The sequence below is a fragment of the Anas platyrhynchos genome, chromosome 5 (genome assembly GCF_047663525.1).
Source record: "Anas platyrhynchos isolate ZD024472 breed Pekin duck chromosome 5, IASCAAS_PekinDuck_T2T, whole genome shotgun sequence".
Taxonomy (NCBI): Eukaryota; Metazoa; Chordata; class Aves; order Anseriformes; family Anatidae; genus Anas; species Anas platyrhynchos.
In genome coordinates this window covers 27,659,349-27,678,841 of record NC_092591.1, presented here as the reverse complement: position 1 = coordinate 27,678,841, position 19,493 = coordinate 27,659,349, and the positions used below count along the sequence as shown (strand labels likewise).

The 19,493-nt window shown below is 44.2% G+C and overlaps 1 protein-coding gene across 5 annotated transcripts in view; it reads right to left on the bottom strand.

Moving 5' to 3' along the window:
* BRSK2 (BR serine/threonine kinase 2) overlaps positions 1 to 19,493 on the bottom strand; it is a 299,783-nt gene that overhangs the window by 76,771 nt on the left and 203,519 nt on the right. For all 5 annotated transcript variants that reach the window (XM_072038514.1, XM_021272539.4, XM_038179237.2 and 2 more), the window contains exons 6-7: positions 16,583 to 16,723; positions 6,518 to 6,634 (exon numbers count right to left, since the gene is read on the bottom strand). In XM_072038514.1, coding sequence (XP_071894615.1) covers positions 6,518 to 6,634; positions 16,583 to 16,723 — 258 coding nt within the window. The remainder of the gene's footprint in view (positions 1 to 6,517; positions 6,635 to 16,582; positions 16,724 to 19,493) is intronic.

The window sequence follows — 19,493 nt, the reverse complement described above, 5'->3', positions numbered from 1 at the left end:
TCTGTATGACCCTACTCCACAGTGTGACAAATCATCTATTGCACTTCCTGACAGTTCCCAGGTCCCATCAAAGATGAGTGTCCATGCTTGGGGCCTTTGGATCCATGAGTTAAGCAGATACTATTTGGGGAACAAGAAACGCTTCTCTGAGTGCCATTCTTCAGACCTCACAGCTGGAGGCAGTGTTTCTGCAGAAAGAAAGAAGTCTCGCTCTCTGTTTCCCTATGCGTGAAGATACCTTGATAAAGTGGATGCACTGAAGTCCTCCTGTGTCTGGCTGGTTTTGCTGTTGTTCAGATGCTAGAGTCCCTTCTACCTCCATGTTATTCAGTATCTCCAAGCTGGCTTTCAGAAACAGAAGACACTCGCTAGTGCAAAAAGCTGCCTGTACCTTCCCCCTGTTCTGGGTAGAAAAGGGCTGAGATGAAGGGGAACACCGGAGGAACAGCAAAAGAGATAAATTCCTCAGGAGTTCTTCAGAAGATTGCATGTTAGAACATCCTGAGTGGAGAAAGTAACAGCTACAAATCACATAGGAAAGTAATGCAGGGAAGAAACGGTTCCAGGAGCAGCAGGTAGTTAGGGCTGCAGTGAAGGCAGTAGCTGTAGTTAGGGCTGTAATTAAAGTAGGAGCTGTAGTTAAGGTTGAGTGCTGTTTTGCAATTACATCTTCAATTCAGACATTGAGCTCTATATGAGAAAACTCAGCATCTAGCCCTCAGCCAAGCCATCTTACAGCTGTTTACTCCTCAAGTGTAAGTACTTTCTGGGAATTTGCAAATCAGTTCATTAATTAATATATGAATTCAAATTGTTAAGACTTGGATCCTTTAAGAGATCTTAATTGAAAAACTGAAACAGGATGCTTTATTAAAAGGGCTCAAAGATCGCAAAATTCAGTATTCAAAAGCTAAGAATCACTAAAGCTTGGTCACTTGGTGCCATGAAGGACAACTTTGGGATAGATCCATCTGGTTGGCATACTGGAGAATCAAACTCTCTGCCCCTCTCACAGGATCCATCTGTGAAGGCACATGAAAAGCTACACGCCTTAAACTGAGACATTTACAACCAATCTCAAACTGCAAGTCCCTCAGTTTTCAGTATATTTAATATCTGTAAATTTAAGACTGAGATGAAAATCCTATCTAGCATTCATAGCAAGGCTTCAATGTGGTGAGCAGAAATAACAAATAGATCCATAAAATGAATGATGAGGGAAAATGAAATATTAAATAGCTATTTAAAAACAAACAAACAAACAAACAAAAAAAGCAACAACACACCACCATCAAAACACCAAATGAGACAAAGATTTGGTGAAAAAGAACTGTACAAGCTTGTAATTAATGGCCATATTCTAATGTGCATGAATGTTCTGGGGCCAAGGAAATTTTATACTGGCAACCTAAAGAGTAACATATCTCATCTCAGTGCTTTATTTTGCAGAATTAAAACTCTTTAAACATACCTTGGGATGTACTATAGGCAAGGCCAATGCTATTCCTTATTAATAAAGCTGTCTGATATTTCTCTTCATAATTCTCATTTTAAATTGCTTATGGCTTACCATCAATTTAATGTCTCTGAGAATTTCTCTGCTGGTTGTCTGCCTCAGACTGGTTTCATGTTTGTATATGTATGTGTGCTGTGTACAAGCCAAAACATTTCCACTCACTATTTAAATCTAATTTAAATTAAATATGCTTTCTCCCATAAAAAAAGGAAAATTTCCAGCATCCTCAAATGTAAAGGGAAAACTTAATGATTTGTTCACATTCTCTGGAAAAATGTATTCAAACATAACCACTAGAAAACCACAGTTTGCATTTACTGGTGGAAATTTTATAGAGCATTAAGATGAAAATTCAACCAGAACTGGCAACACTTCCCAGACCAAACTTTTTATCTAAAACTGATACCCAGCTGAGTGCAAAAATATCTGGAGTTAGATCTGGGACTGAGAGCAACAGACTGGGACAACCAAGTAGGGGAAACTAGAGCTGGAATCTAGCAAAAGAGTAAAGGATCTGGGACATGGGACAAAATATGGAGCAGAAATGACTGGGAGAATTTGTTAAGAATGGAGTGGAAAACAAAGGAGAAGTAAATGGAGTGCTGGTAATGGAAGCTCTTGGTGAGATGGGGTAAAAATTGCTAATTTTGGCATTTTCCAGGTTTAAGAGCCTATATTTGCAATGCTAGCAGGATCTGGATGCAGGACACTTGCATGTTTTAGATAACATGCACATGTTCGTATATACAGCTACATAAAGTAGAAACAATAAGTGCAGCATCATGCCTCATCATTAAAATCCAAAGCGGTGCTTGACACAGAGGTGTACGGCAGCTGGGTACTGCACCGCCCTTCTAAATTAATCTCCTTGCGGGTGTGGTGATCTGCCAAATACAAGGTGTACAGGAACCAGGAGCTAGATGAAATCTCTTAACATTTTTAACAAACACACAGCATGCTGGATGTTCCAAATACCCTGAGCTCAAAGAGAGCCAACGATCAATTCTAATGAGAACAGGTGCTCTTTTGGTGTATGCAGACAGCCGGTGGGTCTGCAAAGTGTTGCTGGGAATTGCTACGGAGAGCTGAGAGCAGAGAAATGCACAGTGCTGGTGCTGGAAGTTGCTGGTCTCTTCCTTCACTATGCCACCGGCAGGCACAACAGCTTCCTTTTCACTCAATAAAATTAGAGGTCATAATCAGCATCGTTCTCCCACAGGCACACGGCTTTCTGGATCAGGCCAGGGTTTCCCTACGGAGATGCTGTTATGGGGGGACTGCTGCACACACACCCAGTTAACTGTGGGCCTGCCAGCAGTGGTGGCAGTCTGTGTACCAACTGCCTCTTCAGAGATCAGGTCTGGTGCTACAGCAAGCTACCTTTACATATTGGCTTTGTCCTAGCTCTCAGTTGCTTGGGATAGAGAGATTTGGAGGCAGCACAGAGAGCAGCTCTGCTGTGGGGTTCTCCTGTCTCCTGGCAGCCTGCAGCAATCTCCTTCCAGTGGGACATGGCGTTTCACAAATGAAATGAAGAGAAATGAAGAGATGGCAAAAATGTACATTGTCAGCTTTCTGTAAGGAGCAATGGGGAATTAGGAAGGATCATTACAAAATCCCAAGAATTATACCTCAACAGTATTTTCCTCAGACTTTCAGACTAGCAGTGAGCCCTCTTTGTTCAAGAAAAGAGAATAAGGTCCAGAGAATTTCCCAACCCTTCCTGCTTTTCCAAGACTCCTTTAGAAATGATTGCAGTTTATGTTCAGAGCAACTTGGGCACTGCAATGACTCGTTAAGATGAAGAACTGAAGCACAGAAAGGCAATGTGTCTTGTCTAAGACCACCCTGAATGCCTGCAGCAAAGACAGAAATCAAGCTCAGATCACCTGGGTCCCAGTCCAGAGGTTTAACCGTAAGGCACTCATTCTTCTTGCCTAGTGACAAGTCAGGAGGGATTGGACAGCATCTACCATTCCACAGCACTGCGAGGCAGCGTGCTGGGAAGAATCACTGTGAAAAGAGACAGGGAAGTGCCTCTGCACGTTACTGCCTGGAAGGGTAAAGAAGAGGAAGAGCCAACAAGTTCTGAACTAACAGAAGCAGCATCCTACCACATTCTCTGCTTCCTCCACAGTCTGCTCTTTGTTCGCAGAGCTGCTCCTGGAGGGATGCACAGACTCGTCATGTTACTTGGGCATTTCAAGGACCAACTCTCCATGAGACTGCCTTGTTGTGCAGTTGTGCAGTTTCTGCAGTAAGCACAATTATTCATAATCCTCTTCCATTCAAAGGTCTAACGATGCAAGTTTAAAACTGCAGCTTGTTCCTCTGTGCTGTGTATACACGGGATTTGTGCAATACAGGATTCCAGTAATGGGGATTAATCACAACCACAGCCTGATTTGCAGTCTGCCCGTGACAAATGTGTCAATGAAACAGCCAGTCTGTCCTTAGCTCCCTCTCCTACACAAACACAACTGGACTGAGCTTCTACCACGTTCTCCAGGTAGCCATTGACACTACAGAAAACCATGGTGAATGAGCTAAGGAGTAGCTCCCATCAGACTGACACTGTGGTGTGCCATCTGACGTATCTCAGGCTGTGTGAACATCTTGGTGAGGCCTGCCGAGGACCTGGGATGACCTAAAGCCTACCCAAACTTTGGACTCAGCAGTTCACTTGCGGCAGCAATGGATTTTTGACTGCACTGTAACTGCTCTGCTGTACTGACGAAGTTCCTTGCATCATGCTGCTACACCCCAGCTGATCCTCCCACTCTGCCTGACAGAAATACCTGGAGACTCCTTGCCTGACTGTCAATGCAAGTGTTACAGTTTCATCTCATTATCGGTGTTCACAGCACATATAAAACCATTCTGGAAATTAACTTCTGGGTGCACGGAGGAACATCTCATTAAAGCTCGGTATCTCAGCCATGATTCGGTCTGTCTTGCTCCTTTTCATGCTGGCTCAAAGTACCAGCTACAAGGGGAAGTGAAATTGTTGCCTCAAAAAGCTCTGAGGTTGGTTACTCTGCTCTCCAAGGGAAAGGGAGTCATAACTGGATTGCCTTTCTTTGTGAACAGTGTGGCACACTGTTATATACTCCTCCCTTCCTTCCTCCCTTCACCCCCCAAACCAGATAGATCACAAGACACCAGTACCAGCCATGCTGGGCTCCATGCCAGGAGAATTAATGAAGTGGTGTAATAGCTCACATGGAGGCCTAGTGATTGGCACCACACTTAAAATGCATCTGCAAGGCAGGAGATCATAGTGTTGCTGCTGTGTTCTGTTTATTACAGGCACGTCTCTTCCGTTCCATTGATTTCTTTATTAGCGCATTTTAAGGCCGCATCGTGGGGGCTGGCTCTGCTTCAAGCATGGAGGCTTGAATTCCAGCACTGCTTATGGAAAGGAAATCTCCCTTTGAGATTCTAGACCTGGATGACAGAGCCCACTGCTAACAAGAACAGGAACCCTACCGAGAGGTTCCCAGGGAGTCTGAAAAATCCTGCGGGGCAATGCGAGACTGGGTTGGGTTTTATACTTCTGGTTGTTTTTTTCACGGAAGGAAGGGAGAAAATGTTCTTCAAAGAGTAGAGAGGCTTTGTGGTAACTGCAGTGAGGACTTCATTTCTTAGTCTAGAGGGGAGGTTTGAAAGCAGCTGCAAGCAACAGATGTGCAGACTCATAGCTCCCTGCTTCTCATCTGCGCTGTTAAGAGGTCAAATCTTGCCTTGACACAGACAGGAAGGAACGGGTGCATCTCAGTGTTCTCATCAACCACCATTCGATCACATCATCAGCTTCAAACAATTTTGCAATCCATTATTCAAGACCTGGAAAGCAGAGCCGTACAGCTCAGGACCGAGAGGCAGTGGCTGTGCTGTGCAGGGAACCAGGACGGCTCCACGAATTGCCTTGCCTCAGGGCACAGACTGAAAAAACACAGACTGTAGCACACTGAGGATGGAGATGAGCTGCAGTCATCAAATTTACACTGCCAGGGGCCAAGAAGAGTAGATCTATACCGGAGGAGATGCAAAGCTGCTGGTACTGCCTGCAACTCCAGTTGCTGAGCTCACTGCTGTAACAAATTCAGACGCCACGAAAAGCTGGCGTAGTGGTGCCAGGCTGCAGCAGCTCGATGCAGCTGCTGCCCTGCCACAGCTCACTGCAGCATTACAATGCACAGTCAACGCGCCACAGGGCCACGGCTGGGGGGGGGTCTGTGGTCCTATGGGTGCCTGCAGTGTCCTTAGAAGTGACAGGGATCAGAGGATGTTGCCTCTCAAGAGCTAGCCCTGTCCCCAGTGAGGCACCAGGGCTTCACTCGGCTGTTGGGCTTATTGCTGGCTCCCTTGGACATTCCTGGAAAGCTCCTGCTGGCAACCAAATTAACACAGAAGTGTTTTTATACTGCCCCTGCAGTATTCCTCCAAGCAGCCTTCTTTGTATCTGCATTCATGCCCTGCTTGTAATTGCAAAGGACCCTCTGCTGCCTCCCTGTCAATCCTGGATGTGAGCCGAAACGAAGCACAGTGGAACACAAACAGGAAGAGCTGCAAGCAGGCAGCCTGAACACAACACACAAATTCCATTTCAGCTCCCCTAGATTCGTTTTTTTTCTACCCCCAATATTTTTAAAGCCACTTCTTAAAACTGCTACCACTACTGCTTTAATTTCCCAAATATTATATGTCCAGTGAAAGCAAACAAGCCAGCACAGGCAGATGAGTCCAAACCTGAAAGCTTTGATTTTCATATCCACATATGACATCTACAGAAGCCTACTTTTCACTGTAAAACACTTAAAAAACCCACCCTTCTTTTAGCTAACTTATGCACTACATACGTCTTATCAATTTACTAACTTCCTGGGAAATAATGAGGCACAGTGTAAGCTTGTAGGTCTTCCTCAAACCCCCTGTTATTGACAACTTTATGTCTGGAATCCATCACTGATTATTTGCAATATGCTCTGAGACACTCACCCACAACTGGTTTCTAACAAGCTGTCCCCAACCTGCAGCGATGCCATTCCAAAGTCTGCTATCCGGATGTTGTTCTTTTCATCCAGCAGTAGGTTTTCTGGTTTTAAGTCCCTGTGGCTGTAAAAAAAGGATCAAAATGTGAGTTAAATTATTCCTGACAGCTTTCCCACTCCAAGACTTGTTTTTTTTATCCAGTATAGCATCCAACCTATTATATTTTAATTGATTTCATTCTTTTTCTCTCCCAGATAGGAGAACACACATATCCAAGATCCAATCTTTGCAATACTGTAGACTGTCTCCCAAATGCCCACTCCTGATGAATGTAAAGCTCGAGACTGCACTGCCCTGATAGGAAACGAATATCTGCACCTTCCAACAATATCAAGATAATTTGAGGGAGGAACTGAGGGAAATCAGAGGAAATTTTCAGTTTGGATTTAGAGCTGATATATTCCATCAAATGCCAACTCCTTAAGGTAGGAGTGAACATCATCAGTATATTCTGTCAACAACAGGAAACAGAATTAGTGATATCTAGAGGAGAAAAAGCAGACTTGTTGTTAAAGCTGCTGCAGAAAGACCCTATTAGGAGTTGTTTACATAGGGATATATCTTTGAAATCATTTCGGGCAGCTAGTTCTGATGGAGAAACCCCTTGAGCCCAGCACTGCTTATAACTGAGGGTGTCAGCACTGGGAAGGAAGAGGGAGGATTGCCTCCTTTCAAGCAAAGCTCAATTTTCTTATTATTTGGCAACATGGGAACAAGCCAGGCAGCCACATTGCTGTAACATGGTAAGCACTTAAAGCAGGATGGCAACTCCTGCTTTAAATCAAAGCAATTGCACATTGTCTAATTTATTAATTTCCATTACCCACAGCCAACACCACCATGCACCCGTCCACTTCTTAGAACTCAAGTGCTTTTGCACAACTTTTACATTTACTTGATTTTATATGCACAGAGAAAAACCTTGTACAAAATTTGTGATGATTTCGCTTTTTTTTCTTTTTATTTGCAACTCTTCGAGTCACAGAGACGAGAGAAGCACTTCAGGCAAGCTGAAGAAGCAGCTCTTCTCTTGTTTTTGCTTATGAGAAGGCAAAATGTCCATCTTTGATGTTTTGTTTGATAAAAGGTGCAAATCGGAGAAAACTCTTCCACAGCAGAACAGCACGCTCAGGTACTCAGTCTGAACACAAACCTGTTGGAAATGGCTGATTGACAACACATCTGTCAGGCAAACAATAGCCATTTGCTACAATGGTTCAGTAAAAACAGCTGCCTGCCCAGAAAGAGAGCTCTGCAGAAGACCCCGCATTAGCAGCGACACCAGTCGCGGAGCTCTGCCCTATCTTTATGCCATTTTCTTTTCACCTCTAATTGCATCCTCTAGCACTGCTCCTGCACACAAGTGTAACTCTACCCCTAAACACCTGTAAAGGCGCTCAGTCTGTATCCTCTCAGAGGAACATACGGAGCGTGACAATGCCTTGGAAATGATCTCTGATCTGAACAGAAGTCTGGAATGATCAATTAGAGACAACTTGTAAATAATGCAGGCCAGCTCTATGCAAAACCAGAGCATGCTGTAATAGGACACTTGGGGAGTGTAACGGATAGAGCTAAAGGAGGCTTCCAGCAAAATAGCACGTGTTCCAAACAGATACCGGCCATTCACCTTATCACTGAGTCCTAGGACTGCTCTTCCCTTCCTTTTTTAAAGAGCATAAAACTTGGTCTCCAGTCTTGCATAAACACGATGAACCCTGCATGTTAATGCTGCCTTGTTAACCATGAGCAAACAATCTGGTAAATAACTGAGCAGCATGGTTCAGATTTGTGAGTATTTTCACCTGAAAACGCAAAATGTACTCTATAAAATCTCTCTTTCTCATAGAAATCAAAGTTTCAAGGGGACTGAAGACTCATCCACCATGCAACAAATACCAAGAAAACCATACCTACTTGAAAAAAAGCTGGAGATGAGTGACAATGAAATGTTTTAGGACTGGGAATGACCAGTTAGCAGTCAGGAAAAGAGGCCCTGAATGCCCTCATCAAGGACAGTAGTCCTGGATAAAGGCAGCATTTGCTGACACCTGCCACATCTGAACGTGCTCCAGCCCCTGCAGTGAAAAGGACAGAAGAGCCCACCGTCCTAAGGCAAGCTTGGAAAACTGGACACTAATGAGACAGTGGTGTGTGATTTAATCTTTCATCCAGCAGACATCCTGGGCAGCTCTCATCTTACAACTGGTTTCACTAATTGGGTGCTGGGAAGACCTCACCTGACCAGGGGGATGCGCAGAAGTTCTCTGGTCTGAGGACTAGGGCCCAGTGGCAAGTAGCAGTTCCCTGTAAAGTGAGCGGTGCTTGCCTGACGCTATGAAACAAGAAAACTCCCCACAGCACAAGTTGAGCGTGTGTCCTTCTGCTCTGTGCAGCTTTTTAAATGGTTTTGGTTGTTTTCCAGTCTTGGTGACTGCTCCTGGCCAAATGCTGAACAGACACATGGTGTGGATGCTGAGGGTGTTGCTGTCCATGCCTGTTAGCCTGCAAGGAGCAGCACTTGCTGATGCCATAGACATTCATTCTATAGCAGGCATCCCACTGCCTGCCTAAAAAGATTGCAATTCTTCACTCATCCTAAAATTGTACAGTTTTATTTAGAGAGAGGGAAGAGCATTTGAAGGAATGTCTGTTCCATATGGCTGAAGCAAGTCTCCTCAGTGCTGGTGGCCCTGCTCTTTGTCTGGTCAGCTCTCAGTCGGCTGGTAAGGTCAGTAAGGATGCCAGCTAATTCCAGTCATATGGACAGTTCCTGTAGGAACAATACCAATGAAAAAATGTAGTGAAGTCACTCTGAAGTGACAATTTTTATTTTTTATTTTTGGAGAGCCACGGGAAGTGAGGGAGGATAGAGGATGCCTTCATCGACACTCCAGATGTGAAGTAAGCTTCATTTCACTGTGCTGTGCTTCACTTCGTCGTGAAGGGTCAGCCTACCTGGGCTGATGGAGCTCTTTGGGTACAGGTCCTGGCCCACCTCACGGAGAGCATTTTGAAAGCTTTACATTAGAGCTTAGGATCAGTGGGACTAGGATGGTTGGATAATGTGTGTGGAAGGAAATCTGGAGTAGTGTCAGGCCTTGAAGTTTTGGCTTTTAGTCTCTAGACTCTTGCCAAAATAAAACCAAGGAAAATTACCATCTCTTCTCTACAGCCCACGCAGCAGAGGGGAGAGAGTGGACTCCGACAAGAATTGAAACGTTTCCTTCTGACTGGGCATTGAAATACCTGAAATTGCAGCTCTCTGACCCTCCCCATCCCTCCCTCACACAGACCCTAGTGCCAGGTGTGGATGGCGAGCACAGGAACCCATGGCGGCCCTGAGCATTTTTTGTTGTGGCAGCACTCCCCTTGGGGATCAGGGTGCCAATGGGACCAGGCAGTGCTTGCATATTCAACCACAAGAGAATTTTATGCCCCTGATGGAAGTTTTCTTCTAGCTGGGACATTTCCCTGCTGGGAAATCTTTGGACCGTTTTGAATTTGAGAAGCATCTTGGAGATGGTATTGAGGCCAGGAGTATGCACCAGAGTGGCAGAAGCAGCATCCCTGCCACTGGGAACGAGACCTCCTCTCTGCATTTGCATTTCCCATCTCTGCACTGCCAGCTTTCCAAATGCCAGAAGGAAGGAAGAGGAACATATGGGAATAGGGAAGGCTTGTTATAATTTACCTAAGAGCCCAGCCGCCCGGACGGCCTCATATTTGGAAAGAATTCTCTTGTGCCAAAACGAAACAAAAACAAAACAAAAATCCCACTGTATGTGGTAATTACTTGGCATTAATGGAACATTGCAGAGTAAATGCATTTAATTTGGTCCCATTCCAGCTGATCTCTCCGGCTCTCCATGTCTTCTATGACCGCATCAACTCCTCTCTCTGCAGGTGAACAGAGGACTCGTTACCCTTTCATTGTTCTAAAGGCTCTAAAGCTGTGGGGGCTTTAGCACATGGCTGGGAAATCAGAATAGAAGAAAGTAGCTCCTTTAGTGACAAACAGGCAAACTTTCCTCTTGAGCCCTGCATATGCTGAGAAGGCACACGAAAGCGAAATGAAGTCCTGCAGGAGAAGTCAGCGTGACCCTGACCTAGGGTGTCACAGAGTGCCCAGAGCTCCTCGCCTAAGACAACGGAGAGGGAAGCCAGCTCCACCAGCCTGCATGCAGCAGGCTTTTGAAGGGAGAGCCTGTGAGTGAAAGGGAGCCATTGAACATGCCATGACAGGGAAAGTACACACTGTCAGGCTCTCGGCATCATCCGTCTTTTGCATAATGCAACAAAGGCTTTACAGTTCCCTTGCAGCACAAGATGAGGAGCGGGGGGAGAGAGGAAGAGAGAGAGAGATTTCTGAAAAAATGGTCCCGTGGAAATTGGCACAGATCTCAGAGGTGGTGCAGAGAAAATGAAAGGCACATGCAAGCATTAACGTGTTCCAGCTTCCCACTCACATGCTGGCCAAGCTTGCTTTCTGGGCGCTCCCAGTGATGCTATTCAGCTTCCTCCACTCACCTCTCCAATCCATCCTCCTGCTCTGGGGATATCCCCGTAGCTATACTGCAGGCAGTCACAGCACAGTAAAAAAAGAGAAGTAAAGCAACCACCTTCTCCCCATCACCCAGGGTTGGCAGAAGATTTCTGGTGCAGAGACAGATTTGAGATCTTGGATTCAAAGAAACTATGTCACTTGGCACGAGATGATGAACTAACCCATTATTTTAAAGTGATTTTTGAGCTGAAACGTTCATATCAGTTTCCATGACGACTCGTTGTAGGTCACGGATTTCTAACCCAAGAAACCTCCTAATTGGAGTAGTTGCAGGTCATTTGTACTAATCAAATTGTTGGCTACTTTGCAAATGCTTTTCTTACTGACCCCAAACTCCCAGAAGGGCCCAACCACAGAATAATTGTTCTGCAGTATCCTCTTAAAAGTGCTTAGCACAAGCCTGATGTGATGCAAATAATTTACCAGTAATAATTAATAGTACGAGAAGCAGTATTTTTAATTTTCATAAGCAGAAAAAGCCTTTCATCTTATTTTCTTTTGCTTCTGCAAATGAGATCCAAATGTGTAACTTGCATCTACCTACAGAGGAATCTTTGTTTAGAGTCATGGTTGCTATGCTCAAATTTAGTATTTTTTTCACAGAATCCTGCAGAACAAGTAAATATAGTTATAGCTAGGAAAAAGGACAACATCTATAAACATATCAGGAGACCTGAAGAAGGACTTGAATGCCTGAAACCCTGTCTTATTTTTTATACAATTATTTCCACTGATCTATTAATATATATTACTCCTCCTCGAAAACCTTGCCTCAAAACATATATTCATGTATTCCAAAGCCAGAGCTGACTGTCAGGTCTCATCACTACAAATGTACTTGCCAAAGATTGTTACCTGGTTATGCTTACAATAAGACTATGCCATTTTTGATTTTCCAGTGGCTTACATAAAAAAACTTACAAAAATACATGTCCTCTGACTTCAGCTGAGCTGGTAATTTTGCCTGTGACATTGCAGCTGCTGTACTTGATGGTTTCTCTCCAGTTTCCTGTACAAGGAAAATATGAAAATTCCTCGCTGTTTGGAGTGAGTCTCAGTCATATACCTGCAGCTCCTGGATTCAGGCAATGACTGGCAAATCTCAGCACTCAACAGCGGAAAAAGGCACCTTTTGAATTTGATAGTCTGAAAGAAAATTTCAAACTCCAAGGGCTCAAAGATCCCATGAAGAAATAACAGAAACCAACATTATTAAGCTTTGTGATTTCTAACACAGTTTCACATCTGGAGGCCCTGTGTCATGATTTCAAAGTGTCCAGCTGTGGTAATTTTAATTATTCAGCAGACCATCTCTGCACAACAGTGTAGCATCCTCCTTATAAAAGAAGCAAGGCAAAGCTGGAATCACTGGGAGGGTGGGATTATCTAACAGAAAAGGTTTCTCATGGCACCTGGCATTCCTCAGCTTTCTCTGCTTCTTGAAGACATTCCAGGTTTCTTCCTAAAAGCGTGCTTCCTTTACTGACAGTGCTCTGCAGCTCCTGCCTGCAGTAATATACCAGAGATTTTGGCACTACCGCTGTGAAATCTTGAACTGCTATTTTATAAGGAGCCATTTCCCCTCCTGCACCAATGGGAAGAACACCAGGCGAAGCCAAACAAAGCTCTTATTCATTGCCTTAGCCCCCTAAGTCACACACCCCCATGCCTACGCAGGCACACACAGACACACTTCAGCAAGAGCCTTGTGCGTACTCAAGCAGGCACAGCCCCAGGCAATGAAAGGAGAAAGGGCCCTCGTAATTGTCATTTATCAATATTCATAAAGAACCTGCCTTAACCCCTCTTGTGCATACTCGGGGAGAAAAGAAAAAAAAAAAAGAAAAAAAAAACACAACACAAAATGAAACCCAACCAAAATAAAAATAAAATGAAATAATAATCTTGCTGCTCATTACCGCAGGGGATTTCCTCTCAATGTCACCACTGCCCTGTGCAGTAATTGGCATTATCTGTTATCTCTGAAGCCATAATAAGGTTTGCCACGGGGCATTTTCTGTAATCATATTTTTATTTGTCAGCTTGTGAGATAGAGGCACCGAATATGAGCTTGACCAAAGCACAAACCCAGCGCACAAAATCCAGCCGCGGCCAATCCCGGCGCTTGGCGGTGATGTCACCCGCAGCCAATGCGGCACCCGCAGCTCCCCTGCCCCGCGCCCACCTCCCCGCTGCAGCATCCATTCCCTCGCTGCACCCAACAGCCTCCTCCCGAGGAAAGCAAGGATCTGAGACCTACCCCAGTACGTGCTCCTCTACTGCTTTTTGCGGAAAATATAGGCGGTGCTCAATTAGCTGAGAGCTCTGGATGCAGGCTATGCAAAAGGGCTATCGATTTGGGGCATCCAGCCCAGACAACTTAAAGGTCCTGATATAAGAGGGCAGGCACCCAGCATTTGGTAGCTTAGGAAAAAATCATTAGCTACATCCAGAGAAAACCTCCCAAGCTAGAAAGGTCTGACACCGATGCCCAAGGGATCCCAGGTTCCTCTGCCATTTCTTACACTGCCTCTGAGCGTGCCTGTGCTGTGTGCTGCAGCACGGCACAGAGCCCTGGGAGCTCGCCGAGCTGGGAGCAGAAGCAGTAATGCTGCATCACTGAGCTCACCGGTTTGCTTGCTAGCTCGGGAAAAGCACCAAGGTAACGCACACACTGTTTGCAGGATGCCACGGAATGCCTCGGCACAGCACTATCTGTTTTGTTTTTAAATGGGTGCTATGCCACCCATGGAAGCCCTTAAAGAACCCTCCAGCGGGTTACCAATGAGCTTCCCCCCATGGCCAAATGCACAACAAAACTCCCTAAGTAACTGCACCTCGGAGTGAGCTACCTCAAATCTTTGTCCCCAGTTTCCACTACACAGAGGAACAGAAAGCTCCTGCATTTTTTTAAAACAACATGCAAACACACTGAAGCTCCAATCCTATTTTGCTTCTTTGTCTGAGCTGCTTGTTTGAAGACACCTTCTCAGACACAGGTGATCTCTCCACACAGAAGCAGCAGAAGTCTTTTATTGACGGGAGCACTGGGGAATCCTTTCTGATTCTTTGATTCAGGAATCCTGACGCATCAATACATTTTGAGCAGGGAAAACTGAATGTGGTTACATACTGCAGTAAAAGTAAGCCATGGGTATTTCTCTGTTTTGGGAGGTAATGGAAGACGATCGGATGATGATATGGGTCTGGGGACACCAGGCTATCAATCTATCCTGCCAGTGGGTTACAGGCACCCACGTTTAGTCATTAACCAAAGCAGAAGCCTTCATTTTTCAATGTGGTCATAACTGGATAACCTGGCTGATGAGATGATTTGTCATTTCACTGCCCCACGACAGGACAAGGTCAGGCTTCATTGCTTAGGAAAGCACATTAACTTTTTTATTCTCACACAGACGCACACAAATACATTTATGCACGCTCTGATTTTCAAAAAGGGTTTAATGATAACTGTTCAGAATATCACCCAGAGCCTAGCATAACACAGACCACACAAGACTCAGAGTGACCGGGAGGGAAGGAGAGCTTATGATTCACTGCTAGCTTATTCAGCACTAGATGCTAGTCTAGTGGGAGCTGGCAAGGAGACAGGGGATTTACTTCTAAACAAGACTACTGCCCACAATCCAATATATTTAATAGAGGAAAATGGACTCCTCAAGAGAAATGTGCACTCTGCCTTGGAAATTCCACATCCCCTTAAACCTCCAGAAGTGCTTGTCTGTCATGGTGACAGCCTCACTGCGACCCTCGCTCAGTTTATTAAAGTCAGACACATCAAGAGGTGCCCAACACAAGCCCAAAGGACTGGCGTGTATGTGTATATACATATGCTTTCTGAGAAATGTCTATCCCAACTGTGAATCATATTTCTCTGGCATATTCATTCGAAAGAGCAAATCACTTTTCTTCAGTTGTAGTTAAACATATTTTGAGTGTTCTTGGATTGGGTATCTAAGTGTTAAGCCAAGCAGGGCACAGAAACACCTATGTATGCAAACCACTGCCCAGTCAGAGTAGTTAAAAAGTTACACTTGTACAGCCTACAAAGGATTGTACTGATTATGAGGTCATGATCCCTCAAACCAGTTGATTAGCAGAGAGGAAAAACTGTGGAATTCACAGAGCAAAACTCCTCCAAGGTGCCAACAGAGAAAACTCTAGTCAGGGCAAACAACCTGCTCGCAGTTTCTCTGGAAATTTCTCTGGCTATTACAAACCTGCCTGTGCCAGGTAGGCATTGTCCTCAGGATGTTCCCACCCAGACCTACCATCTTTGGACTACTGCTTCCACTAACAGTATACTCTTCTTAATATGTCCTCTAGAAAGGCTCTTATTTCCCTTTCCATTTATTAGAAATATGCTCTCTTTCAAATTAATATTGCATGTTGACTTGAGTCAGAGACATAAAGGGAGCAGGCTAAAAGACCGAGTGAAATATTTAGGCATCCATTTTTGCTGCAGCCATTTGTGCTGCAGACATCTGGGTTGGGAGTTCTCCGCACAAAACTGGGGGTACAGAAATCACTGTATGGTTACTGAGAGGTAGCCACATGGTGATTATGCAAATCCTTCTGCTGCAATATCTAACAGCAGCCCTTGGCCTCCTGGAGAGGGGAGATCTGTGGCTGGCTGTGGCTATGGAGAAGCAGCCACGCAGACATAATGTAAATGTTTTCCCCCAGCCAATCTAACTGCAAGGAGCTACATTTCTCAGAAATAAGCAGGTCAGCAGCTGCACAGAAACTCTGTACTCAGACTGATCATAACAACTTGATTTCAGTATAATTTCAATTACCTAAACTTGTTGAAGATGAAGTGGAAACTGGTCCAATGTAAACCACCACCTGAATACACAGGTTAACCCATACTCGATGGTTAAATCAACTGATGGAGCTAGTTAATATCAACTGCAGTCAGATCAAGGAAATTCTTCCCTACTGGAAAGGAAATTAAAGGCAACAATGACTCCAATGCCCAGAAGGGATTCAGTCAAAGTTGCCAAAAGCCAGCGGGCTTCCAAAAACTGAAGGATGCCATAAAACGACTTGTCTGTATTGGTAACTGTCCCAAGTTTCTTCAGGGACTCGTTTTGAAATACTGTTTGTAATTCTCAGTTATTAGCAAGTGTCACCACGAATGATGGAAATTAAACAGCTTTTCCCTGATGGTTTTGGTTTTCCTGGTTAAAGCATTCCCTGTGAATTAATTCTTTTCCAGTGAGAAATATGAAGGACAACGTACTCCATGAAAGGTCTCTCTCTCACTGGTGCAGCCATGCATTTAAAATATGCCAGCACTTAATACCTTTAGAGCTTTACAACATCAGTTACTTAATAGTAAATAAAAGTGTCAAGAAATAAGATGCCTTTAACACATGCTTTTATGAACAGGTAACACCTGCTGGAATGGCTGTACTCACCATATTGAATGACTATGGCAGAAGTCTAAAGCAGAGATGATTTGTCGGAAGAACTTCCTGGCTTCTTTTGGTGTCAATCTTCCCTTTTTTACAAGATAGTCGAAGAGCTCCCCACCTGACACGTGTTCTAGCACCAAATACCTAGAAAAAAACAAAGCCAGGATTTTGTAAGCACACTATCATACAGCTTCTCACACACACACAGTTATATAAACACCTCTGTCTACACACGGCCAAGGAGAACGCTTACGGAAAGAACAGTAGAAGAAGATTAAAAATTTTAAATCAGGGGTGACTAATATTTTTAACACGGGTGCCCCTACAGATTAACAGGGGTTCTGCAAACTTTAGACAAGCAAATGATTTGAAACTAATCAGCCTTTCACTGATTTGTTGGATTTGGTGTTTGATAGTCTAGTGAGAGATAACGCGGAAGCCAAAAATGACCCAAGAAACCAGGAGGGGAAGAAGAGAATAATCAGGTATACGCTGATGTGCTTATACCTACTGTGGAGTGAGGCTGCATACTAGGAAGACGCAGGTTCCCTAACCGAGCTGACAGTTCCTTTATAAAACAGCCTTGGCAAAGCTGCACTCACGTACTGCTCTGTCTTGGACACCTGGGAACCAGACAGATGTCAACAAACTAGAGGGAGTTCAGAAAAAAAGGTGAATAGTTTAAATTATGAGAAAAGATCAAAAGAACTACATGTGTGCAGCCTCAATAAAGGGCTTCAGCTCTTGCTGTTGAACAGCAGTTATTTGCTGGAGCAGCTGTTCCCCCCCAACTCACATGTGAAGAACTGAGTGAATAAATGCAGCACAACAGGGGCCTAGGAGCAAGAGAAGAAAACTCCAGTCCTCACACAGCACTCTCAGCAATCAAAGAGAGAAAAGTGAAATCTTTGGGAGGGAAAGGACTTGCCATGGATGGACCATCTTCCTCTTGTAAGCAGGTGTAATGAAAGGCAGCCAGGCAGAAGAAAACTTATAAAAAATAAAACAAATTTAATAAAACTTATTAAAACAAATCTCTAGAGATGTTGCATAATAGTAGAATGGAAATAGTTTCCCTAAGGGAGCGGCACAAACACCATCAACTGAAACATTTAAAAATAAATTAGATATAATCTGGACTAAACCGTAGACTTCTATTGGCAAGAGGATTGCTTGAAACCTCCACGGACTTCTTCCATCTCCACTGCTGTTCTGAGCTCTCCTGTCTCCTTGCCTGATTGCCCAGCATACACTATTCTAATATAGAATGAAAAATTATGCAGTGAGATTATTTGGTTTTATTGCTCAGGGTCTGGAATGACAATGATAAACAACAAATGACTTTTTAAAACTGAAAATTCACTTTTGTTCTTTGTTTCAAGCAGCTCGACTGGCTTTTATGCCCTTCAGCTCTATAAGAGGGGCAGAACCACACTCCCCCTTCACTGCCTAGCTCCTCTGAAGTCAGTTTCAGGGCTGCGTGGCCAGGCAGGTGACTGGAAAGGTGACTTCTGTAAGGCAATAAAATAACGGGGCTTTCAAACATTTGGCAGCTTGTTTGAGAGCCATCACTGGAAAACTTGCAAACAAGAAGTGGAGTTGTTTTTTTCCAAATGTGGAGTGTGCATCTCTGTTCTTATGCCAACAAGGCTCAGCGTGGTCAGCACAACAGACCGGGCTGGTCAGTATGTGCAGTATGATCCCCATCGCTCAAGGCTTTGCTTTACAGCAAAGTAGTTTTATTACTCGTATTAATCCAACTCTTCAAATTTGAGAGGACAATGACAAAATTAATCCAGGATACTGTCCTTTTGTACCTGAAGCAATGTAATCTTCAAGGAAATCTCTGGAATGGAAGATGGGAATAGTTCATAAACTTGGGGGCTTAATTACTCCTGTTTTCAGAGTTTCCAAAAAGATGGAGTAGGGAAAGGAGTACAAGATGGTCTGAGGAAAATAAAATTGGCTTAACAATAATGGCATCAGCCTTCAAGGTGCAGAAGTGGGACCTGAGCTCCAGTTTCAGCAGCATCTCCTGTGCACCAGCCACGTTTCACATCCCAGCCAGAAAAAGAGACAGCATTTCCTGGAGCCCCAGAGCCATCTGAGAGCATCTCCCTTTCTTACATGAATGCAGCAGAGAATGCAGCAAGGGACAGACGTTAACACTGCCTTTACAGCTAGGTGAGTAGGATAGAAGCACAAAAATGTGGACAACAAAGTGAATTTCTAAATTTTAGGGAACCATAACTATATTTTCGGCGCTTTCTAACAAGATATTCTCCCACGTGCCTGGTGACAGGACGAGGGGGAATGGGCTTAAGTTGCGCCAGGGGAGTTTTAGGTTGGATGTTAGGAAGAACTTCTTTACTGAAAGGGTTGTTAGACATTGGAACAGGCTGCCCAGGGAAGTGGTGGAGTCACCATCCCTGGAAGTCTTTAAAAGATGTTTAGATGTAGAGCTTAGGGATATGGTTTAGTAGGGACTGTTAGTGTTAGGTTAGAGGTTGGACTCGATGATCTTGAGGTCTCTTCCAACCTAGAAATTCTGTGATTCTGTGATTAAAAAAAAGATAGAAACGGTTCTAAAAATATGTCAATATTGGCAATTTTTCATTAAAATGAGTAAAGAAGAGAAAAATCTAGATTCAAAAATCACATTTGGAATATCTGGGTTACCTTCTCTCCTGGAAGAGATAGGTACTGGCCAGACTGGCTGCTGAGTACACCCTGATAATATGGAGATCACCTTTCCTTTGCATTGTGTTTTCTCAGCAAGACATTGAAGCACTCAGAAGAAAGCTGACATGCAGTAGCCATGGGCACTGGGCTGTCCACAAATTCAAGTCCCAGTCCTCACTTTCCAAATCCTAGCTAACAGACACTCTCCTACGAGGGTTTGCTATATAATTCA